The sequence below is a fragment of the Pseudomyrmex gracilis genome, unplaced genomic scaffold (assembly GCF_002006095.1).
Source record: "Pseudomyrmex gracilis isolate BER0280 unplaced genomic scaffold, ASM200609v1 scaffold_400, whole genome shotgun sequence".
NCBI lineage: Eukaryota > Metazoa > Arthropoda > Insecta > Hymenoptera > Formicidae > Pseudomyrmex > Pseudomyrmex gracilis.
Genome location: NW_018020984.1, coordinates 36,021 through 59,953, shown reverse-complemented (window position 1 = coordinate 59,953; position 23,933 = coordinate 36,021). Strand labels below are relative to the sequence as shown.

Here is a 23,933-nt window from a genome sequence, read left to right as displayed (position 1 = left end):
TTATATGTATACAGAAGAGAATTTAAAAGCTATTATAGATCGCATGACGAAAGAAACGGCTGAAAAGCCATGATTTTTCAATCATGTACAATTTACTAATATAGCGTAAATTGTAGTTTTACGTACAAAAATTCAAAATAAGTATATATATATATATTACATGAATATTAGATAAAAGAGATCAAACCTTTTTCTTTCACAAATATAATAAGTGACTGCAATAATCTCATATTCTATCTCATATTTTTTAGATATGTCACACAAATCGAACAAAATACAGACATTTCTACATTTATTTGAGTTCGCTTATTTTGTTATCAATCAATCAATTTCACGATAAGACCTATTGGCGCATATACAAGGATCATGAGAGTAGGCAAGAACTCACATCTCAGTATGTAGGCTCGATCAAAAAAGCCATCGGAAGCTTTCTATGCTACATTATGTACATCTAGTAGTAGCCGTAATATGACTTCTCATTTGCTTCTGACAATAAAACAAATTTGTAATTTTTTTTATCACAACATTTTTTTAAAGATCGTAAAATTAGTATGTTTCTGTTAATAATTAATTTTAATAAATATGTTTCAACAAAATTTCATACTTAGTTTTTAACATTAGTTTTTTTTGTTTTTTTTTGTTTTTTTTTAAATAACACAAAATTGACAGAAATTGGCATTCAACTGTTTTCTTTTCTTATGAATTTTATGAGATTTGTACAGATATATGGAAGTTCGACTCGTGAATACAAAACTGCGGCATTTAATTAACCATGTTCTGCAAATGAAAAGCATATGGCACAAAGGTCCTATCTGTTCTATCCTTCAAGCATTTCCAATATAAAAAATAGCACGATCACAACTAGAATAATATCCGTTTATCGTCACTACTACTGTTGATAAATTCTTAGAGAGCGTAATTATCTTAATATGATAATGAAAAACTTGATTTGTGTTTTTAGTTAAGTAAAAAAAGTACAGTTGTACTCGGACAACACAAAAGTTTTTTAAGACATCGTAAAGATATGTAAAAGATGTCTAAATTTTTTATTTCAATCATCCTTTAGATATTTTTACGACATTTTTCGGACTTTTGTGTTGTCTGAGCAATTATTTAACGACGTAGTAAATTCATGCAGAGTTAATGATATGAGCAACTCTCTCTATAACAGTGATAAATCACTTATTTGTACAAGATGTCTGTTAAATTATCGTAATAGTCTTTCGTAATTTTTAATGCAAGCAATTCTCATGCAAATAAATGAAAGAAAAATATATATGTTTATAAGACGTACCACAGTATTTTACGAAAATACATTGTGCTATGTGTGTGTGTGTGTGTGTGTATATATATTTTGGTTCAAGTGGACTCTGCATTATTACTCTTATTACTGGTATATATTTTTGCGTTATTTATTCACAACTAATACACTTGTTTTTTTGATTATTACTTTTTGCGCTGATCGGTACTTTCAGTTTACGAACAAAAGGTTTGAATGTTAGTCAAATCAGATCAGTGCGACAGCTTACATAGTAACCATTACAAACACAAACACAGGAAACGTCTCACATAGAAGAGTCTACATCTCGCGATAAAAGCATGTTAAAATATTTTTTCAGTGTTTATGAAAAAAATAAATATTAAATGTATATATATGTATATATATATATATAAATTTTTCTTAGCGTATATTTTTTATATTATACTCACTCACTTTGATACGTAGGCATGGAAAACGTTGTAATTCTAGGTAACAAAATATTCCATGCAATTCAAATCAAAAATGGATTTTTCTCTTATAAAGAATATCGTACAAAGAGTACTGACAAATACTATAAAATTTCTATCGTGTTAATGTCACATGGCAGTATCCTGCGTACAATGTCTTTTTTTTTTTTATCAGACATTTAAAAAATAAATATTCGAATCCTCGTAAAAAATAAAAATAATAAATAAGCAATTTTTATTTAAAGCACAGATTGTTCTCGATTCTCGTGGTAAAATGTTTTCTGATAACAATTTCCGTGTGATGTATACATTATTATTATATAAGAACAGTCGGTAGTAAAATATATAAATGTATTGTCTAAAACTGATTGATTATAAGAGTGCTCGCGACATTTTATTTGATTTTTCGTTGCTATGGCACTATAACGTTTCTGTAATAAAAAAATTCTATGACTTTTACACACGTTCCCTGTCAAACTTTTTGCCGTGATCGCGCCGCATGCGCTAAACTCAACGTTTCTACTATTGTAAATGTAGAGTCGAAAAATCTGGCAGCCCAAGTAAAGCTTCGATATTTAATGCTTCTTTTTTATAAATCATCACAGCACATTTACACTTTATATTACCGTCATTTTCTACAGAACTGCAATATATCAATAAACAGAGATTCTATTATAGAGAATATAAAAAAAAATGTCACGAGAGTCGTTTGTTATATCAGAATATCGACTGGTAATCGACTTGCACGTGTCTTTATGATGATGTATGTTCGTACTTTTTACAACTTCCTTCGTGCACAAATGCTGTTTAAAGTAGTTTAGTCTATATAATTTTTACTTTCTCGTTGTCTGAACTTTCAGGTCGCGATTTGAGCGACACGACTCACATTTGAGATTAGAGAGTTATAAATTGTATACTCTGTCTCTGTAAATGCGGCACACAACTTTAGCTGCGAGAATAATTCATTAGAACGCATATATATATATATATATACTATTCATTTATACTCCATAAAACATCAATATTGTTTTCTTCGCGCTCAACTGATCGAATGCATTTTGATCCGTATGCTTCGTGTGTGTGTGTGTGTGTGTGTGTGTGTGTATATGTATGTTTACCTATGATGAGAATTCCTTTCAATTCCTTTTCATTTTTTACAACATAGTGCACCTTCTTTGTCGACGTTTCTGCGGCTCGGGTCGTAGAACGGCACGCACAGCTTCGTCGAATACCTGTTTCAGTCCGCGTTGCGTAAGAGCAGAACACTCCATGTATTTCACGGCACGAATCTGTAGAACAATTTTATTTAGCAATACATAGTAATATATTAAGTGTTTGTCAATTGTGTCATGAGAAAGTTTGGCATAGAGTGAGAAGCGTGACATATACATTTCTACGAACCTTGTTTGCTAATTTTTGTCCCTGCTCACGCTTAATAGCACTGAGACCTTGCTCGGCTAAGGCAGTAAGCGTTTCACGGTCATCCCGTAAGTCTATTTTGGTTCCTACTAAAATCATTGGTGCGTCTGGGCAGTGATGTTTTATCTCGGGATACCATTTACTAGTCACATTCTCGAACGACGAGGGACTTGTCACGGAAAAACAAATGAGAAACACATCCGTCTGAGGATAAGACAACGGACGCAGTCTGTCATAGTCCTCTTGCCCTGCTGTGTCCCACAATCCTAAACTGACTGGAATCCCATCGACAACCATGGGTGCCGAATAGTTATCGAACCTAAACAAATGTCGTTGACTCAGCATTCTGTATTATGTTTTCTAAGACTTTTTTTATTTACTGCTTTATGCGTTAGTCATTGTACTTTAAAATTTCCAGTTTCGAGTGTTTCTCTCTTTTTCAAATACTATCGAAAAAATAAAACATTTGTATCTTGATTATGAATACACTGAGTTACATACAAAGAAATAAATATAGATGTTGCCAAAGATGTGACAAAGCTGAGCAAAAATAGATATGTGAGAATGCAAAGAACAGGAAGTAGCATAAAAAGATGACAGAAAACAAATTACTTCCTGTGTACAGCACTTAGGTGTCTGACATATAACTCTGTTACTATTATTAGCTGCTTTATTTGATTGGTCTAAGAAACACACGCCGAGACAAAAAAAAGTCTTGAATTTGTGCTTTTAACATGTGAATTACGAGATCAAAGAAAAATGAAGCTTTCCTCATGATAATGAGCAGATATAAAACTGCTATAATGTAAATACTCACACAGTGGGTACATATTCTCCAGGAAAACTGTCTGTTGTGTAGGAAATTAACATGCAAGTTTTTCCTACTGTTCCATCTCCCACTACCACACACTTTATTGGTCTACCTGAGCTCATGATTTATATATTTTATCTAGAAGAAACAATAAATGTCATTAAGTCCATTTACATACATATATATATACTTATATATACGCGTACATACACACACACACATATATATAAATGCATAAAAAGCATCTTGTAACAATATATAAGTTATTTCTTACACATTAAAATATATTGTACATATATATTAAAAACAATGTTATACTTGGTGCATTAATTATTAATTATTAATAAAATTATTAATAAAATTAAGAATATTGACAATAATCTTAATTTTATTGACAATAAAGAGTTGAACCATCACACAAGTTGAGACAGAAAATTAACAAACAAATTGCACACAGTATATTTATTGTATATGAGAGAGAGTGTATGTGTGTTTGGGTGTGCGAGTGATATACACAAGTATGTCATACACAACTTATTGTTTAATAAAATCAAGGAAACACGCAATTTGTTCTGGCAACAGATTGCCCTAACTTTCGTTCAAACGCTCCGCAAATTTTGGAGGAAGAGAAAAAAAGACTTTTTCGTTTTTTTCGCGTTACAAATATTGAAGAAGAAAGCGCAACAAAAAAAATTTCTATCACACCAAGAGAATAAAACGTGTTCAATCGAAGGGCTTGTCCTAAAACCGACACCACACTCTGATCGTGCGCACACACATAAGTATCCTTAATATAAGTTGGAAATATTCTCGCCGGGCCTCTACACGAAACAAAACGAAAATACAATCTCGCACTCACCGTGTACGTTTTGTGCGCAATGACGACGAGACGATGATGATGATAGGTTTGTTTTCGCAATGGAAATCACAGAGGATGCGAATTCGCGGGTTTGTGTGTACCCAATGTGTGTATTAGTCACCCTAAAGAACTCACTCGGGCGCGGGTGCCATGACAGTACAAATCGCTGATTTTGAGGACTCGAGAAACGAAGTTGGTAGTCACTTTGGTGTGACAGATGTTCGACGGAATCGCCCCTCTCTCACTCTTTTCCTGCCCCACTCCCTATCGCCTATCGCGAAAACGTGTAGTTGTCGTTCGGCGAAGTAGCGCGGCGGGCGGGCGCGGTGACGGATTCGGCGACGACGACGACAACGTTCCTCGCGCGAACAGTGCCGGTGAGCGCCGGGTGCGAATGGTTAGAGACCCGCCCGCGCGAAGGACTTGCGACAGAGAGACTCCGACCAATCGCGAGTTTTGCACGAGGAAAAATGAGCCAATGACAAGCCCGGTCTTAAAGAGCACTAGTAGTATAGCACTTTTTTTAGCTGCGTTTCTCCGAATGTTTTCATTATCTTTCGTACCTTCTCGTGTATAAGTTGTAAACAACTGGAAGAACATCGGTGTAAAATTTATCGTCGCAAATATTTTAAACAACTGTTAATATTACATTTATTTTCCGAGACACACGAGTCTATCATGAATACATCGGATATTATATATCTCATTTCCTCAAAGAATAATGTTTTTATATGGAATGCTGATGGTAAGTAACATTCTGTGTGTGCGTTATGAATAACATTGTTATATTAGAAATACACTTGAGAGTTCAAGTGAAATCTATGTGATTTTTCTTTGTATTATCTTAGATTGGCTGAGACTTCGTCGCGACCACAGAATAATTGGCGGATTGATAGGTTCCTTTGCCAAAGCAACCAGACAAGACGCATTCTCCGGTCTTCCATTGCTTTTGAGTCCGGACGAAGTAACGATATTGATTGAGAAAGGGATTGCTCGTCTTGTAGAATGTACAAGTCTGGAGGAACTACCGTCCGAATCATTGAAAAAGAAGTTACAGGATTACAGAGACCAGTTGTTCGAGGACCAAGAGAAATGTTTGAGAGAAAACAAGAAGAAACAGGTGACGTTTGCATTGATTTACATTTGAAAAGTAATATCCAGGTTTTACATGTAAAACAGATTAAAGTAAAAATCAGTTTTATCTTTATCAGGTCATGGCGTTTATGGATAGAATCGTGGAGGGAAAGAAGCGCAAGATGTTAGGTATGCATACAGGCAAAAAAAATAAGAACAAGATGTTAGACAAGAAGGCTCAGGAAGCTATGGATAACATCGAAATCAACACACAAACCTTGCTTGAAGAAGAAGTGGCTAAGTTACCGAAATTGAAAGCATCTGAAGCGCTCATTCAGACACACCTGGGTAGTGCGCGCGCACAAATATTGTAATGTACACACACACACACACACACAAGTTTAGTATACACTAATCAAATGTAATTTAATTTTTGCATTGCCAGCATATCCGTGGTCTTCTAGAGACAATATAAAAACAGTAGACTGGAAATATCCGTTTACTGCTACTCAAAAATTAAAATACAAAGTGTACAAAAATCTTTGGGAAAGAGGATATTACATCTCAAACGGAGAACAATTTGGCGGACATTTTTTGGCGTATATGGGTAAGATTTGCTTCTCCTATTGCAAAACTTGAGCTGGGCATTGGAATTATTGATCAATTTAATTTATTCGCAGGTGATCCGTTGATGTTTCATTCGCAATTTATAATACAATGCAGAAGCAAGGACGAAGAGATATCTGTTGTAGAACTCATGAATCAATGTAGAATCAGTTGTCAAGTCAGGAAGACGTTTGTATTCGCTATATATTGTGAAAAAGAAGACAAAGTGTATTATCAGTCTTTTCAGTGGGCAGAAAGTAAAGCACTTCAAAATAGCTAATACAAACGACTTCATGTTTAGAATATTTGTAATTGCGTTTTAAAGAACGATTTTTCTCAGACATGTTCTTGCCTTTATTTCATTTTTATATGTTGATAGAATGTTAATTTCATGCAATGTTTTTAGAGAGATGAGCATAGTATTATATTAAATTGAACACTAAAAAAGACGAGCAAGAGTCAGACAGAATTTTGTTAGAGTCCAAACTGTCTTTAGTAAAAAAAAAAAAAAAAAATGTCACTTCTAACTATCTTTACAGTTTCATTGGTAGATATCTTTAAGAGTTCAAAAGAACTCAATCATAATCTCTTAAAAATCTATTGTTGTGAAAAATTGCAAGAATGGTTAAAACATTTGATAAATAGTTTTAATTGAAGATATTTGTATAGATATTCTAATAATTCTGTCTACCAGTTCTGCCTGATTTTTCACTATATAATCTGAGTGAAGATAAATACAGCCTTCTACTTTTAAGTTTTGTTTGTTTTTTTTTTTTTTTTTTTTTTTTTGGTTTTATGTTATATTTCCAAGAAACAAAATACTCTACATTTCTTATATATATAAATTTTTTTAATACATCTTTATACTTTGTCAATCAACGTAAAACGAGTATGTTGTGGTTCAGGAATAACNAATTGAAGATATTTGTATAGATATTCTAATAATTCTGTCTACCAGTTCTGCCTGATTTTTCACTATATAATCTGAGTGTAGATTTATACAGTTTTTTTTTTTTTTTTTTTTTTTTTTTTTTTTTTTTTTTTTTTTTTTTTGGTTTTATGTTATAATTCCAAGAAACAGAATACTCTACATTTCTTATATATATAAATTTTTTTAATACATCTTTATACTTTGTCAATCAACGTAAAACGAGTATGTTGTGGTTCAGGAATAACATTAAAATGTTTCTTATATATAACAGTGCCCTCACGACCGCTGTAATTTCCTTTTACCCAAGAATGGTTCCAGTCGAGATTAACTTTCTCACAAGTTACCATTACTTTGCCAGATTCCATGGCAAATAAAGTCCCATTTTTTCCAAAACCAACCTATTGTGTAATTGATACCAAGTACATATATGTATGTATATACAACTTATACAAAAAGTTCTCCTATATACAGAAGAGAGTACATAGTCATGTCACTCACATTAAGACCCGGATGAAATCTAGTTTTTCGCTGCAAGACCAACATTGATCCTTCGGTTACGGTAGTTCCGTCTTGAAATTTCCATCCTCTGTGCTTTGGTCTGGGATGACCGCCCTTGTTTCTTGTGCTGGTGCTACTCTTCTTTGAAGCGTGTCTGACACTCTGTTTAGCTAAATAAAAAATAAATGTGTTTGTTAATTATATGTTTCCAACAACACAAGTAATTGTAGTCACAATCTCGCAATATATTAATAATCTCTGTATTTCTGTCTGGAATACAAACTCAAGTTGTCAATAGTGCACGACAGCAGAGACTGCCTGGTATTTTGCAAAACAACTGTGAACAACTGCGACAGACTCATCTGAAAAAAATCCTATTATATATTTCTAAGAGCTGATTTATGTGTCTAATATAATATTTTTTTCTTTTATTACATTACGTTCGACACTGATGGTTATTTCGGTAAAAGAAAACAAATCTTGATTGCGCGACCCGTAACTTAACTTAACCTCAAAAACTTGTTTCTAATCAAGTGACGTGAGTGCAAGAGACCGACATGAACAGGTGAATCGAATCCCATCGACGACCGTACACTGTGAGTTCAAGGAGAGACACCCGTTGGCAATAGATGTATAGAGTGGGTGGCTTTCTGGTAGCCCTGGTAGGAGATACGCTCTAAACGAACGAGTTTTATCCCCGTTTTGATTTTCTTCTCTCACTGAACTCACAAGTGTAATAAATAAATAATTGATGAATAAAATCTTATGTATGTATTTACGCGTTTTTCATAGCTGTCTATACAACACAAATTAATGTAAGTGTGTTAAATTTGTAAAATAAACAAAACTTCGGTTTAGTAAAGAAACTTCACATGTGCCTACTTTGTTTATTATCACACAAACCGAGTTTCACGATGATATATAATATTATGTTGAAATAAATTTTCAGAATTATGCAAATGCTGATGTTCTTGATGCTGATTATTTACATAAAAGCAAAAGTTGATGATGCATCAATAGATCCATCAAAGACAATTGTTTGGGGTCCAGGATTAAAGCCAGCAGAAGTGACCATGCGGGCCAGATATTTTTTTTTACAACTTGTTGATGCGGATGGAAGAAAGTTAGAAAAGAGAAATACAAATATTTATAAAAATAATTTTTGCAATAAAATTTATATTTTTATTATACTGGTTTTCTAAGCAGCTTTTTTTATATCTTTCAGTGTAACAAGGTCTCCTGGTAAGGATATTGTCGCTGGACAAGTGTCTGGAAGTTCCTCTTCTGGTGGATTATGCCGAATATGGACCCAAAATATTGATTGTAATGATGGCAGCTTTATTGTGCGTTACAAAGTGTTCAATACTTGTACAAATCTCAAGATTATAGTAAAGATTAAAGATACAGACGTACCAATATATCAGTCAGTATTCAAAGGTATAGGTTTTATTGTTTAGTTTTTTTTATTAATCTTTTTTATGTAAGAAACTAATGAAATTTTGTTTTTTTTTTCAGGCCCTATTTATGAAGAAGAATGTTACTGTCCGAATCTGTCTGTTACCAACTGGTTGCATAATTATCAGTGCCAAAAGAGTTACACTCAAATTTATTCTGATCTGTCTCCATTTTCAGATATTGATTTTGCCAAAATACGCCAGAACATCATCAAAACCTACAATCGTCCGACCAGTGTCAGCATATGTCATTACGTATTAAAATCTAACAAAGTAAATATTGCACATTGCACCGTCGGCATCGATTTATATTTAACTCTTATTATTAGAACAAGAGTTATTTTAAACCAGACTAAATCAGATTTATAGACGATGTTACGGTCAGTACGTTGGCTTTAAAATATTTATGGACGCTATATTGCTGTCACTTGCTCGCAAAGTAGTGCTACCCGATATCGAATTCTTTGTAAATTTGGGCGATTGGCCGCTGGTGCTTGACAAAGGTCCACTTTACCCTATCTTTTCGTGGTGTGGATCCGAAGATACCAGAGATATTGTTATGCCTACGTACGATCTCACAGAATCGTCATTGGAAGCAATGGGAAGGTACAAGATGCATCAAATCACTGATATGAAATTTTAATTATCATTTTACTTTACATTAACGCGTGCTTGACAAAAATAGAGTGATGTTGGACACACTATCTGTGCAAGGTAACACCAACCTGCCTTGGGAAAATAAGATCGAACAACTGTTTTGGCGTGGACGCGATTCTAGAAGAGAACGTCTTGATTTAATAGACATCTCGAGGAAGCATCCGGAGCTGTTCAACGTCTCCATTACCAATTTTTTCTTTTTTAGAGATGAGATGGATAAATATGGCCCCGCGCAAAATCAAGTCTCGCTTTTCCATTTCTTTAAGGTACTTGCATCTAAAAAGTCGAACCTTTCTCTTTTCAACTGTTACGTTTTCTCTACAGATTTTTTTTCTACATTCTTTTTGAACAAACGTAGATATATTGAATGCGCACATATTTTTATAGTATAAGTATCAACTGAATATTGACGGAACAGTGGCGGCATATCGATTCCCGTATCTGCTCGCTGGAGATTCTTTGGTGTTCAAGCAGGAGTCCAAATACTATGAGTTCTTTTACAAAGAACTCGTGCCCGGACTGCATTACGTGCCTGTAAAACGTGATCTTTCGGACCTGGTCGACAAAATTAACTGGGCGAGGAATCATGACGAGGATGCATTGAAAATTGCTCGATTAGCTAGACAATTTTCGAGAGACAATTTATTACCAAGTGATATATTGTGTTACTATACAGTTTTATTTCACGTACGAAGCTCTATCTTACATGTTCTCTTCTTTCTCTCGGATTTATTTCTGCGTATACGGTATAATACAACTTTTTTGTTCATATTTCAGGAATGGAGTAAACGCTTAAAAAGTAAAGTTGAGATACTAGATGACATGGAAGAAGTACCACAACCTAGTCATTCTTGCCCGTGTCATTTTTCAGATTATCGCTTTGAAGACGAATTATAATTTATAATAATTTTACATCTTTGTTTAACAGTGTCTTACGATTTATTTGTACACAATACGAGATTTATATCATTTACATTCGAGATATACAGATCCGTACTATTGTACGATTATCATGTACATGTACGAATAGTGCTTCTCATTTCTTTTATATAGAGAAATTTTATAGCTATTGTTAGTGTCAATAATAAGTAAAAAATATCAGCATATAATTTTTTGAGAAAATAAACTTTTTTAATATTTAAATTATCTTTTTTTATAATATGCACTCTTGTATATAACCTGTTAGCTATATATATATAAAATTGTAATAGTTGAACGTGTGAGGAGAAAATGATGTTATTTTTATACAATTCTTAGTAAACAATCGGATTATTTCTCGCAATGAGAGAATTTTCTTTCTAGATCCCTATCTCCGTAAATCTAAAAATATTCCACAATGTTACAAAGTATTGTCGCAAGTATTGATTATAAAAACAGTATAAATAAAAAAAAAAACAAATTTCTATTCTTTTCTTATACATATTTATTTAACATTGCTCTCTTTCATTGTTTGACTCCTTTACTAATATACACGCTTACGTTTTAATCGTGTTAATAAAACAACTTATATAGATATTTAAAAAAAAGTATAATTGTTAATTCATAGAGATCTAAAAACATGCTAAAAAAATTATAGCATTTACGCATTTCTTCATTACAAGCTTCGACATAAAAATTTTAAAAGCTATGTTTTGATATTTGGCATATATCTATGTGTATATATATTTTTTTATCGGGGAATCCACACAGTAAAAAATAGATATATCTTTTAAATTTAAACTACACGTATATATTATTAAAAAAAAAAAACGTACATTTTATATTATTGTATATCATATTATATTATTACAAATTTTATTGTTGCACATTAACATATTGAAATATGAATGTGAAAATTGGCAACTGCTAAGAGAATTAGAAATAATAAAAAAAACTCGTCTTTTTTATACAGCAATTTATATGCTTGTAATTTTAAGTTCTATTTTTTATTAAATCTTATAAATAATATACATTAGCACAAATTTATCACGTATATATATATATGTGTGTGTGTGTGTGTGTGTGTACATATATATATACGTATCTGTATTTTTAAAGTATGTATAACATATATATATATATATATATGTTATACATATATATATATATATATGTTATACATACTTTAAAAATCCTTTCACCGTTCCGCGTTTGCAAGTTACGTATTACCCACTTTAAAAACTAAAGAGGACACTTTTCTTCTTAAAACAAGATCTTACTCTCGAAATATTAATTTTATTTGTTATTAAATGATAAGAATGTCTTATTTTACGATGAGTTTCCAAGCAATGCGCGCACTAAACGCAAAAAATTCACTCAGTTACTAACTCATTTAACTCATTCATTCGCACGCACTCTCTTTTAATTTCGTATACTATCGATGAACTTTTCTATTTTTATATGTATATCTGTAGTACTATGTATAGTTGTAATATCTATACATATCGTAAATATATAAGTGATATTTGCTATTTCACAAATTATGCTTATTCATAAATGTCATGGAGATCAAGATTTATATATCTCCTATATTTTTTATGACGTTTTTAGAAGCATTTTAATAATTCAAAATGTTTCTAAAAACAATTATATATATATATAACTGTGAATTTATATTACTCAAGTATATTAATATACATTTTCATACACTTAAATCGATGAAAGTTGTAAAAAACAATTTTACTTTTATATATGATAAAAAAATTGTCGTTATAAGTGCAGAATAAGAGGAGGAGAGGCAGAAGTCATTTTAATCTTAATGAAGAGAAATTTGAAAGTTTATTGATATTTCCTATTCGTTTTCTATTGCGTGGGTGGTTGATAGCCGTAGCCTCCGTACTGATTAGGAGGAGGTGGTCCTTGCGGTCCAGGTGGAGGCGGCATGTGTCCACCGGGCGGTCGTGGAGGATACTGCGGATACCCTTGTCCCCCTGGCGGTGGAGGATAACTTTGCGGAGGATACTGTGGATGGCCGTAATGTTGACCTCCTTGCGGATGAGGACTATAAATCTACAAATGGGCGGTTTTTAGTTTTTCACACATACACACACGCGCGCGCGCGTATATTTAATAGTATAAAATTGCATATAAATAATTTATAATGTTAAAAATATTAATGATTGAGAAATAAAATTATTATCTTCTGTACAAAAAACTGCAAAAATATATAAAATTGTAAATCATTGTAAAACTAACAAATTTAAAAATTAAATTGACTATATTATAAACGATACCTGTGGCTGTCCTCCTGGTGTCGGCGGAACGTACGTTTGCGTAGTAGTAGGCCCGTATGCGGGTTGTTGCGGACCAGGCGGCGGAGCAGGGCCTTGCGGCGGACCAGAAGGCGGCTGGAATCCACTCGGGGCCGGACTCTGAGACGGTTGCTGTTGCGTCTGCGGAGCTGTTTGCGACTGTTGCTGAGATTGTTGCGACGGCTGATGAGGTAATTGATGTGAGGGCGGTTGATGGGAGGATTGATGCGACGGTTGGTGAGACGGTTGATGCGGAGCGTGCGGTGGCTGATGAGGCGACTGATGCGGCGGTGGTGGGTGCGGAGGGTGCGACGTCGGGTGAGGTGACTGATGAACAGGATATCCGGAGGGAGACGGAGGTACCGGGGACGCGTAGCTTCCGCCCTGCGACGTTGGCGGCGGACCGCTACTTGGCGGATACGTCTGCGTCGAGGCAGACGGCGTGCTCGTCGGTTGACTGCTCTGAGCGTAGGTATTGCCGCCGCTCGCCGAGGAGGTACTGAATGGCGGCGACGTAGAGGCGGGACCGTACTGCGTCGCGCCAGGACCCGGACTCGGCTGGCTGACATAGTTAGGCTGCGGACCCGCATTTTGTTGAGACACAGGTTGCGGAGGTTGAGTCGAGCTGGTAGTCGGAGGTGGCGGATAATTCTGTGGCGGAACATTGTTCGCGTACGCCTGTGAGGAGGGAGGGGGATAACTTCCAGGTTGTCCGGCGTATGCGTTTTGAGGTGGCGCTTGGGACGGAGGCTGCTGATAATTTGGTTGTGGACTAGGACTGCCATATTGTCCTGGTTGCTGTTGTTGACTACCTGATGAAAAATTTTGTTGCGAGGCGTTCGAAGGCGGATAGCCTTGCTGATTCGGAGGAGGCGGTCCGTATCCTGCGGGCGGTGTCGCGCCTGGCGGCGGGTAACCACCCGGCTGCGGACCGTAGCTGTTCACTGTAGTCGGCGGACCATAATTTGGCTGCGTTGCTGCACTGTATCCCTGCTGCTGCGAAGTACTGGGAGGTCCGTACTGATTAGGTTGACCGGGAGAATACGCAGATCCCTGTGGTCCTTGATAATTTGAACCAGGATTTTGACTGGTATACTGGGCGGGATAACCTGGTTGAGATGACTGTTGAGGATAACCTTGTGGACCTCTATACTGTTGCGGACCTGGTGCAGCTGGAGGCCCTACAAGCAAACATGAGTAACAGATTAAGATCAAGTAATCTTTAATCTTAAGCATATTATAAAACACATTAGTCATTCCCCTAATCATAACATGTAACTTCAACCAAACTTACATTATAGAATACAAACAAGTTTTAATTGAGAAAAAAACCATACTATTTATAGCAGGTCCTTGGCCAATCACAGGTCCGCGATAACCACCTTGGGCCATTGGTTGGCCTTGATTAAAGGTTGACATTGGCATGGTTGGCTGTGTATTGGGAGGCATTTCTCCTCCAGGACCAGGTGAACTACCTGGTCCACTTGGAATGCCTTGTGGACTTATCATACCATGAGGACCATTGGGAATACCTTGAGGTAACTTAAAACAAAAACAAAACACAATCAAACTCTATAAATTATACACAAAACTTTTCTTTAACTCTAATTTTTTTTTTTTTTAATTTTATTATTTTATTTTATTGTTGTTGTGTCAGTTCTTTGTAAACTGTGCATGTATATATATATATATATATATATATATTTTTTTTTATAGTTCTAATAAATTGCTTACAGGTAATAAGGCTTGAAGATTCTGGTTTACATCTGCAATAGATGCCAGATAAACCAAATTGCGATGTAACATCTGCTGATACCTAAAAAGTAAAGTTTAAAAGATCTGATATCGAAAAGCAATCTTTTTAGATGTTGCACTATGTAAGTATATTGCTTTTAGTGATATTTAAAAGAAAAAACATAATACATTTGAACAAATATACGAATTACTTACTGTATTACTTCTTGCACTTTTCCTTTGTTCTGATATTCTTGAATCATTTGTATAAGTTGACCATTTTCATCTAGCATCTGAAAAAATGCAAATACACATGTGTGTGTGTGTGTGTTACACACACAGTGCGCGCGCGCGCACACACGACACACACACACAGTGTGAACATATATTTCAGCAATTCATGTACGTATAAACAATATAATGTTTGTATAATTACAGAGGCATATTTCATATTTCACTTTTTAACGGCTAATATAGAACAATGGCATTTCTTCTTTAGAATTTTACCTTCTGTACTTGAGCAGGATTTGGCGGTGGTCTGCCGCGTTGTGCGAAGGTTACCGACATTGTCCGAGAGAGAAACAATCTTATGAACGAGAAAATCTGACACTGAAAAAAAATTCTCGTTTACATTACACTGTCACAGATAAAAATGTCTGAAAACATTTCCAACCGCTTTCGTCACAAATATCTTTAAAGCATCATTGTGCCGTCGTCGTTGTCGTCGTCGTCGTCGTTGTCTAACCGAGTAGCATGAGATTGTTCACGCGTAACTGTACAAGACAGCAAAACTCTTCCCGAGTTTGGATATTCCGCGCGTTATCGAACCACAAATCACAGTTGTCTTCAGTAGAACAATGTTTCTTCGATAATCTGAATATTCCAAGCATTGCATAAATTTGCAACGACTATTCGATTAAGAATACATATAATTTGTTACACATAACCAGATTCATATTTCACTGCGCTTGCGCTTAAGCCGATATCACACTTACAATTAGATCGAAATTTGACCAATCAGGGATAAAGTTCGGTAAACTTGAGATTAGTTCTCTTTGTTCTTTGGCTAAATTCCAATTTAATACGTATATACTGCGTTCAATTTGAGAAGAGAATTTTACTGTGCATGAGAGAAGAAAAGTGGGCAAAGTAGGGATAAGGTTGCGTGCGGGATTTTTGGAACACTTGCCGACAGCCAATGGCTGTGGCATAAGGAGACTTTTTTAGTAGGGAAAGTGCGCGAAACGGACGAGTTTTTGTCGATCTGATTTTTCTTCTCAAATTGTACACATTATACTATGTAAGGAAGCTTTTTTAGCCACGCACACAGGCGACACTGTGCAACACAGTGTTCACTAGTGTGAGTGAGACACACTGATATGCTCTTTCTCACACTAATGGACATTGTGGCTGTGTTCCAAAATTTACTGCCAGCGCTAAAGATCTATAGTTTACGTCACATATATTATACAATTTTAGCACTGGCAGCAATTCTGGAACACAGGGTGTGTTACACAGTGTCGCCTGTGTACGTAGCTGGAAAGCTATCATTGGTTCAACATGAAAACTGTTTGTTGTACAATAAAAAAAGAGTACACATTTAATTGGTTGTCGCTGAGTATTTCCTATATATCAGATATTTAATTCCTGCACACTAGTTCACAGTCTATCTTTTTCCTTCTAATATATAAAAAAAAAAGATAGACTGTGAACTAGTGCAGCCAGTGCAGGGAAATAAAATATTATTTTTTCAAACCAACCCTTAGGTTATAAATAAATCTGATACGGATTTAAAATTGGCATATGACTTGACAAATGTCTGCGACTGGTAAATAGAAATTTGCTCTGTCACGTTGAATAAGTTATTTAAAAACGTAAATATCGATGGCTTCAGCAAAAGTAAGAAATTATTTTTTCTACTTAATCAGCTGTTACAGCTGAAAGTTTCGTTATATTACATTATTTTAGGTTTGGATGTGTGCGTGTTGTATGCGCGGATATGTACTATTATCTCTTTGCAGATTGAATTTGAAGTGCCTATGACATGTGAGAAATGTGTGGAATCAATTTCAAAAAGTATAGCGGATCTGGAAGGTATTCAAAATATTGACATATCATTAGAACGTGGTACTGTTATTGTTGAAACAAGTTTACCACACTCTATTATACAAGAGAGAATTGAAGGAACTGGAAAGCAGGCAGTTTTGAAAGGATATGGAAGTTTGTAAAACATTTCTTATCTATTATTCTGTCAATCACTGATTTGTTAACTGGAAATTATATTTTTATTAGGTGAATCAAGTGCTGTGTCAATGTTGGGTGGAAATTCTGGATACAGTATAGGTAATCTTGTCAAAGGAGTAATCAGATTTGTGCAAACTTCAGAAGGATGTATTATAGATGGTACTATTGATGGTTTGGCTCCAGGAGAGCATGGTATGCATGTGCATGAATGTGGCGACATATCTAAAGGCTGTGAGAGGTAAATCAGTTAACAAAAGGAAACAATTGTTCAAATTCACAATACTAGTGGTCTGTTTGTACTACAGTGTGGGTGAGCATTTCAATCCAAATAATTCTCCACACGGAGGTCCTGAAGATGAACTGTCAAGAAGGGTAAAACATTTATTACCACGTTTCTGGTTTTATATACATAATCGCAGTGTAAACACTAATACACTTTTTTAATGGTTTTTATTTTTTGTGAGTGAAGATTTAACATTAATAGTGTTTTTTTTTTGTTGCAGCACATTGGTGATCTTGGTAATATCTCAGCGGACACTACAGGCAGAGCTATTTTTCGAAAGATAGACAAGTTTATTACTGTGTCTGATATTATTGGAAGATCGCTTATCATTACTGAGGATCCAGATGATCTTGGAAGAGGAAACAGTCCCGAATCGAAAATAAATGGAAACAGCGGGACCAAGTATGCATATGGAATTATCATCGCTATTCTTAATTGATCTCATCTCCTGCACCACATTCTTCATTTTTTAGATTAGCATGTGGTATTATAGCGAGAGCGTCTGGATTATACCAAAATACTAAGAAAATTTGTGCATGTGATGGTCTAACAATATGGGACGAAAGAGATCGGGCTCGTGCACATGGTATAACAAAGAAGGAGAATAGAGAATATACGGAATCAAATAAAAAATTTTGCACAATAATTTAAATGTTGAACTTGACCGCACAATAATATTTGTTAGAGAGACAGTAACAACATATGTTATTTTCTCTAAAAACACTAACTGACAATGTTCAATAGAGTTACAAAATTTTACAAATTATCTTTTAGTTTTTCACTTAAATTTTTACTATTTTATATAAAGAATTTCTTAGAACCTAATTTGATATTTAACACATTTATATTATTCATATAGTTCGATAAAAAAACTTATGTAAGATAATTTCTGGTTTTTTCTTTCCAGCAAATTTGTAACCAACACAGAGGCAGTAATATGTGATTTGGTTTGAGAAAGAATACATTCCATAAGAAAATATTATAGAAAACTCGTCTCGGAAGTATAGAGAAAGTTCCAACATTAACATTTTCACAAAAATGTATATGAGAAATATGTACTATAAATATTTTTTTTTTGTTTTTTAACTATGGAATTAATTTTATATAGTAGTAAAATGCATATTTTGTGATGTTGTCTCGTATTTATTTCATTATCATTCATTATTTCTTTTCTCTTTCTTTTCTTTAGATAATAAAACTCTTTGCGAAAGAGAAATGTATTTTCATAATACGGACAAACTCTGTTCCTTACATCGCCATGTTTGTATCTGACGCCATTTCCGATAGACAATACATAGCGACGAATCTTATTTAACAATTTTGTACTCGGTATTGTTTATTTTTGACATGTTGCAAGTATTCGTCAAAAATAGTAATGTTGCTTATTAATCGAAAACTTTGTTGTGTCTGATCAGGAACACTTAGAAAGATCAGTAGAGAAATAAAAATTGAGATTACGCTACGTATTAACAAAGGTTAGAATACATTTATTTTTCAAAGTAAACAGCACAAATGAAGGGATTGTGTCAGGCGCAGAAGAACAATAATAAATTAAATGAAATGAAGTTTTTAAAATTCAGGGAATGAAATGTTTTTATATCTTTTTACAGAAAACTCGCGCAACATATGTGAAATTTCTAAATTATTGACAGAATGGGAATTCCTGGATTGACAACGTATATATCGAATCATTCGGATCGTTATCTCGAATATTACGAACTGCACGATACTTACTTGGTGATCGACGGCAACAGTATAGTATGTCAATTGTACGTTTCGCATGCGGCATGCAACTGTGCCTTTGGAGGTGACTATGATAAATATGCGGAATGTGTGTCAAATTTTTTCGACGAACTCCTTATGTGCAATGTCACTCCTTTGGTCTTGATCGATGGTGGTTGCGAAAACAAGAAGCTACAGACGATCATATCCCGAACCAAACAGAAGATCGAAATAGCGTCCTATTACACACCTTCCTTGCAGTCCAAGAGCAAATTTCTCCCGCTACTTCTAAAGGAAGTGTTCAGGGATGTTATGAAAGAGAAGAACATAAAATATGCGCAATGTCTATTTGAAGCTGACAATACCATAGCTGCGATAGCGCGTATTCTTAATTGTCCCGTGTTGAGTTACGACTCCGATTTTTACATTTACGGATCGTTGTACATACCGTTTAATACATGGGAAAGTAAAGTAGCTTGGAATCCAACGGGTACTTATCGTGTAAAACGTTGCAAAATCTATTACGCTGAGAAGCTCTTTCGCGCTTACAACGGATTGAATCAATCCTTGTTGCCACTTGCGGCTGTATTACTGGGCAATGATTATGTGAAGGGGCATAAGTTCAAAGACTTTTTCCGTCATCAGTTGAAGGTGCCATCGACAGGAAGAAGGACATATAATGATCAGCAACGTCGTATAGACGCCACGTTTCACTGGTTACGAAAACGAACTTTAAATCAAGCTGTGACAGGAATACTAAGCAGATTACGTAAATCGGAACGCAAATATGTGTTGAATATAATTGAAACGACAATAAATGGATATATTAACGCGTCGCTCAGCGTGTTACGTATGTTGGATGTTCCGGCGCAAAAATTTTCGAAAGCGTGCGTACTGGAAGCATCCAGGACATACAAATTCGAAGGCGACATATATAATTTGACGCACATTGATCAAAGTAAGGAAGTTGATTTGAATGAAGACAGTGACAATGAAGCGGATGATCAGGAAATAATACGTTTAATCGAAGATAACGAACTAACTTCTAACGAATCTCTGGTGAACAGCCTTCCTCGGTGGTTCATTGACGAGTTCAAACTCGGCAGATATCCTTCTTATTTCATCGATATGATAGTGCGAAAGTTGTATGTTTGTCCCGCGCAAATCGAGAATTACGTCTCCACGCCGTCTATCGTCGCGAGTTTAAAAATTGTAAGCGTTATTTATGGTTTACTGATTACAGGAGTTGAGGGAAAAAAAACCAACATAAAGTACATCGCTAGAGACGAAAACAAGAAGATAAAGCGTTATCAGTTGGAATACTGTGACAGTTTACTTGGCTGTAAGTTACCTGCTCTATCCAATTTGAGAGATCTGCCAATTGTGATCAGAAAAGAAATTTTAAACAGCACTTTGGGAATCGACAGTAAAAACAGCATTGACAAAATTCCGTCTAACTGGATGTTATATATCGCAACAATCAAATATTGGCTAGATCAACAAGAAGAACCACACAAGTTGGCGTGTCACGTGTATTCCTTGCTATTTGCTATGTTATTTAACATAATAGATCATCAGTTGGGCTTTTATAGAAATCCAAACAAGTTCCATCACAGATACAATGCTATTATAAGACGTATCCAAGATTCAAGAAAAATGTGCAACTATCAACCACAATATTCAGTTAATCAGTCGATTATGGATGCATATCGCGAGATCAAAATGGAAGATTGTTTGCTCGCAGCATCATTCTTTCTGTGCAATTTCGAAATTGATCAAAAACTGTATCACCAACCGAAGAAATTTAATATCACAATCGTTCACAGTTTTGCAGAGTTTCAATATTGTTTGAGACACTGCATGAATCTAAACGCGTTACTGGGTTATCCGTATGATCAGATCAAGGTCGCCAATGTGTTTAACGGCACGCTTCTGTACAATCTCTGTAGCAATTTTAAATCGCGCAATGTCGTCGAAGTGTACATTAATACAATTTTACAAAATTCTCCGAGTCTGTTGCATTTCTTTAATGTGCTCTTATCGCAAGTCAAACCTTTGTTCGCTACGGCGCTAGAGTGGAAGATTGCCAAACATAAAAAGAGCAGATCAAAAAGATACAAACGGAGCCACACTACGCAAGAAGAGGATCACGAAGAAGAAACTGAAGAAACTCAAGAAACTCGAGAAGACAGCAGTGACGAAACGGCATTTCACGACTTAAATAATCCTTTTTCCGTATTAAGAAACTCATCATGATTAGCTTTCTTCAGTTAATATAATAAAATCAAAGTGCGAATGTTTTTGAACTTAACATAAGTATAATACATAAGTATATACATATCTGTATGCGGTAGAACTTCTATATATATATATATATTTCTTGATTTTCGTATTCTTAGCAAAATGTTCCGTATTAGATGAAGAGAGCAAGAGTAGAGAGAAAGTCTGGTTTCGCAACTTGTCGAGAATAGAGGAGTTTGATCGTATATAAATTACATTTCTTTTTTGAAAAAGAAAATGTTATATATATGCAATGTGTATTTATAATTGCTGATACAATATGTAAGTAAAATTGTACAACAATAAAATTTATTTAGAAAGAATCGTCTTCATTGTTCATCGGTTTCATCGCTAGTAGAAGAATTTTCATATTTTTGCGACAACGATTGTCTACGAGCATAGATGTCGACTTTCCTTCTTCTCTTGTTAATCGCTTGATTATTCTGAACAAAATAGAACATGTAGAGTTTTGATACGCAGCACATAAAGATTATGCACATATTAATATTAGTGATGGTACGTTTTTATAATATAATTTCCAAAACGCATTGATTGCTGTTTCAACAGCATTAGCTTCTTCGCGTAAAGTCGGTATACAATAATGATCGTCTACGTGTTCAGCGAGTAGTCCGACGCAAACAGCGTACTCCAATTTTTTCTGTAATTCTTGCTCAAGAACTTCGACATTTTGTTCAACCGGATAATATCTTCGCATATAATCTCTTAAATTTTTTGATCTAACAAAAAGTTGACGCTTCTGTAATTTTTCTACCGCTTCGCGTAGCATCTGAGGCGTTATAGGAATCTTTCTCATCTAAATACAGAATGTAAATTTTAATTTTTAGATGTTATATATATGTGTGTATGTGTATATATATATGTATATATATATAACATCTAAAATACACACACACACACACATATATATTAAAACTAAATCATACTGTTTTCAATATATATTTGACATATATAAATAACACACAATTTTGAAAGTGAGTGCGGACATGTTAATAATGATCTGTGCAGCAAAATTCATATACGTGAAGTGATATATTTTACACGAAGTAATTAAATGGAATAAGTACATTATTATATTATTATTATTTTTTTATTCCTTTCCAACTATAAATGTTTAATAATGTGGAGATATATGTATAATTTATATTCTTTAAAAAAATATTGAAAGAGAAAGAGTGTGTAAAGAAATGAAAATTACGCTACGTTATGTTAAATTTATATTTATACGACAATGCTAATCCGTTTTAGTAATAACCGTTCTCAAAATTTACCAATCACAATTATCGATGAGTCAAAGTGATTAGTGCGATTGGCCGATATCACGAAAACGAATTAATGAATCAAATATTGTCGTGTAAACGTAGTCACTCTGTTCAAAAAAAATATAAAAAACTTTCTCTCAAATTTTAAATAAATATTAATTTATTTCTATCTTATTTTTTCTAAATTTGTATCATTGTTGTGATAATGTGTATATTCAATAGATGTACATTATTTACAACTTTTAGTATAATATATGTATCTTTGATTTTCTTGTGCGTAAAAGTATAATAAATTAATTTTAACTAGATATCTTTGAAAAAATAGACAGAAAAATTTTGTCTGGATTTTAAAAAGTACAAAAAAAATTTAATATAATCTTTGTGTGTTAGGTAATATATAATATTAAAAGATATATATGATTATAAAGATACATTATTATGAAGTAAATAAAATAAATTTTTAACAGAAAAGTATTGATGCAAGTATTAATGCAAAAGTTGCTGTAGTGTATCAAAAACCAAGTTAGTATAATTCTGTAGTAATTCATTTATAATTTTTCATAATTAAAGAAATGAATTTCTCAAACACATGCATTTAAGGTTTACATATGCCACAGCTACATATATGTATCATTGTACGGTCTCTTGAAACTATACTATTTTATTAAAGGTAAAATTTTTTCCGAAAACATTACACACAGATATATGCAATCATGGTAAAAGAAATGGTCAATAAGTATAACAAGTATACGGAATGTAAATTGCGCATGTCTTTTATATGTACAAATCTGTGATTAACGATATCGAGATGCGTAAATAAGTGTAACGTAAATAAAAAAATACCGTGAGCTCTTTAACGGAGTTGATTTCTTAGAGAAAAATATTTATCAGTGTACTGTCGTAAATATTTGATACGTCTTCTAGCAGCAGTTTGGTATATGCGAGTATTTTGTATATGTATAAAATATAAAACGATATGTGTGTGTAGCTTAATGTTAAAAGGATATTGTAAATTTTTTTGATATCACACATTGGAACCAAATCAGAAAATACGTTACTTTCTATACGCTCTTTCTGTATATTATATTAATTTAGAATTAATAATAATAATAGGATTTACAAT

At 34.0% G+C, this 23,933-nt stretch overlaps 8 protein-coding genes across 17 annotated transcripts; 4 read left to right on the top strand and 4 right to left on the bottom strand.

Moving 5' to 3' along the window:
• Window positions 1–2,565: 2,565 nt before the first annotated feature.
• LOC109860501 (ras-related C3 botulinum toxin substrate 1) lies at window positions 2,566–5,069 on the bottom strand. Of its 3 annotated transcripts, none has more exons than XM_020439616.1 (4): window positions 4,953–5,069; window positions 3,965–4,096; window positions 3,130–3,466; window positions 2,566–3,017 (listed from the first exon to the last, which is right to left on the bottom strand). In XM_020439616.1, the coding sequence occupies exons 2-4, from the start codon at window positions 4,078–4,080 to the stop codon at window positions 2,883–2,885; spliced, it is 588 nt and encodes a 195-aa protein (XP_020295205.1). In that variant the 5' UTR covers window positions 4,081–4,096; window positions 4,953–5,069; the 3' UTR covers window positions 2,566–2,882. The 3 variants fall into 3 exon arrangements, with proteins under 3 accessions (XP_020295205.1, XP_020295204.1, XP_020295206.1); XM_020439615.1 differs by having other exon boundaries at window positions 4,818–5,064; XM_020439617.1 differs by lacking the exon at window positions 4,953–5,069 and adding an exon at window positions 4,488–4,792.
• A 123-nt stretch (window positions 5,070–5,192) lies between these two features.
• Window positions 5,193–7,287, top strand: LOC109860500 (tRNA-splicing endonuclease subunit Sen34). The gene is made up of 5 exons (XM_020439614.1): window positions 5,193–5,562; window positions 5,666–5,937; window positions 6,029–6,239; window positions 6,337–6,498; window positions 6,572–7,287. Exons 1-5 carry the CDS (start codon window positions 5,496–5,498, stop codon window positions 6,775–6,777), a joined length of 918 nt encoding a protein of 305 aa, XP_020295203.1. The 5' UTR covers window positions 5,193–5,495; the 3' UTR covers window positions 6,778–7,287.
• A 51-nt stretch (window positions 7,288–7,338) lies between these two features.
• Window positions 7,339–8,650, bottom strand: LOC109860515 (50S ribosomal protein L27). 5 transcript variants are annotated; one of them, XM_020439641.1, is made up of 5 exons: window positions 8,362–8,445; window positions 8,210–8,288; window positions 7,927–8,096; window positions 7,621–7,826; window positions 7,339–7,356 (listed from the first exon to the last, which is right to left on the bottom strand). In XM_020439641.1, the coding sequence occupies exons 2-4, from the start codon at window positions 8,286–8,288 to the stop codon at window positions 7,623–7,625; spliced, it is 453 nt and encodes a 150-aa protein (XP_020295230.1). In that variant the 5' UTR covers window positions 8,362–8,445; the 3' UTR covers window positions 7,339–7,356; window positions 7,621–7,622. The 5 variants fall into 5 exon arrangements, with proteins under 5 accessions (XP_020295230.1, XP_020295229.1, XP_020295233.1 ...); XM_020439640.1 differs by lacking the exon at window positions 7,339–7,356 and having other exon boundaries at window positions 7,526–7,826; XM_020439644.1 differs by lacking the exons at window positions 7,339–7,356; window positions 8,362–8,445 and adding an exon at window positions 8,451–8,650 and having other exon boundaries at window positions 7,527–7,826; window positions 8,210–8,302.
• On the top strand, window positions 8,450–11,377 carry LOC109860513 (KDEL motif-containing protein 1-like). 3 transcript variants are annotated; one of them, XM_020439635.1, is made up of 8 exons: window positions 8,450–8,491; window positions 8,876–9,049; window positions 9,152–9,363; window positions 9,442–9,653; window positions 9,742–9,986; window positions 10,066–10,303; window positions 10,425–10,724; window positions 10,815–11,377. In XM_020439635.1, the coding sequence occupies exons 1-8, from the start codon at window positions 8,484–8,486 to the stop codon at window positions 10,932–10,934; spliced, it is 1,509 nt and encodes a 502-aa protein (XP_020295224.1). In that variant the 5' UTR covers window positions 8,450–8,483; the 3' UTR covers window positions 10,935–11,377. The 3 variants fall into 3 exon arrangements, with proteins under 3 accessions (XP_020295224.1, XP_020295226.1, XP_020295225.1); XM_020439637.1 differs by having other exon boundaries at window positions 10,425–10,689; window positions 10,815–10,908; XM_020439636.1 differs by lacking the exon at window positions 8,450–8,491 and adding an exon at window positions 8,653–8,741.
• Window positions 11,378–12,129: 752 nt separating this feature from the next.
• LOC109860512 (basic salivary proline-rich protein 1-like) lies at window positions 12,130–15,935 on the bottom strand. Its single transcript, XM_020439634.1, has 7 exons — window positions 15,675–15,935; window positions 15,509–15,610; window positions 15,218–15,294; window positions 15,002–15,083; window positions 14,605–14,809; window positions 13,250–14,448; window positions 12,130–13,025 (listed from the first exon to the last, which is right to left on the bottom strand). The coding sequence occupies exons 2-7, from the start codon at window positions 15,566–15,568 to the stop codon at window positions 12,819–12,821; spliced, it is 1,830 nt and encodes a 609-aa protein (XP_020295223.1). The 5' UTR covers window positions 15,569–15,610; window positions 15,675–15,935; the 3' UTR covers window positions 12,130–12,818.
• A 594-nt stretch (window positions 15,936–16,529) lies between these two features.
• LOC109860514 (copper chaperone for superoxide dismutase) lies at window positions 16,530–18,659 on the top strand. 2 transcript variants are annotated; one of them, XM_020439639.1, is made up of 7 exons: window positions 16,533–16,900; window positions 17,023–17,221; window positions 17,294–17,483; window positions 17,551–17,617; window positions 17,749–17,930; window positions 18,002–18,114; window positions 18,436–18,659. In XM_020439639.1, exons 1-7 carry the CDS (start codon window positions 16,886–16,888, stop codon window positions 18,444–18,446), a joined length of 777 nt encoding a protein of 258 aa, XP_020295228.1. In that variant the 5' UTR covers window positions 16,533–16,885; the 3' UTR covers window positions 18,447–18,659. The 2 variants fall into 2 exon arrangements, with proteins under 2 accessions (XP_020295227.1, XP_020295228.1); XM_020439638.1 differs by lacking the exon at window positions 18,436–18,659 and having other exon boundaries at window positions 16,530–16,900; window positions 18,002–18,294.
• Window positions 18,480–21,572, top strand: LOC109860511 (protein asteroid). The gene is made up of 4 exons (XM_020439632.1): window positions 18,480–18,568; window positions 18,718–18,857; window positions 18,944–19,003; window positions 19,139–21,572. Exon 4 carries the CDS (start codon window positions 19,182–19,184, stop codon window positions 21,504–21,506), a length of 2,325 nt encoding a protein of 774 aa, XP_020295221.1. The 5' UTR covers window positions 18,480–18,568; window positions 18,718–18,857; window positions 18,944–19,003; window positions 19,139–19,181; the 3' UTR covers window positions 21,507–21,572.
• Window positions 21,573–21,578: 6 nt separating this feature from the next.
• Window positions 21,579–22,682, bottom strand: LOC109860517. Its single transcript, XM_020439645.1, has 3 exons — window positions 22,475–22,682; window positions 22,051–22,344; window positions 21,579–21,973 (listed from the first exon to the last, which is right to left on the bottom strand). The coding sequence occupies exons 2-3, from the start codon at window positions 22,342–22,344 to the stop codon at window positions 21,860–21,862; spliced, it is 408 nt and encodes a 135-aa protein (XP_020295234.1). The 5' UTR covers window positions 22,475–22,682; the 3' UTR covers window positions 21,579–21,859.
• Window positions 22,683–23,933: the final 1,251 nt, after the last annotated feature.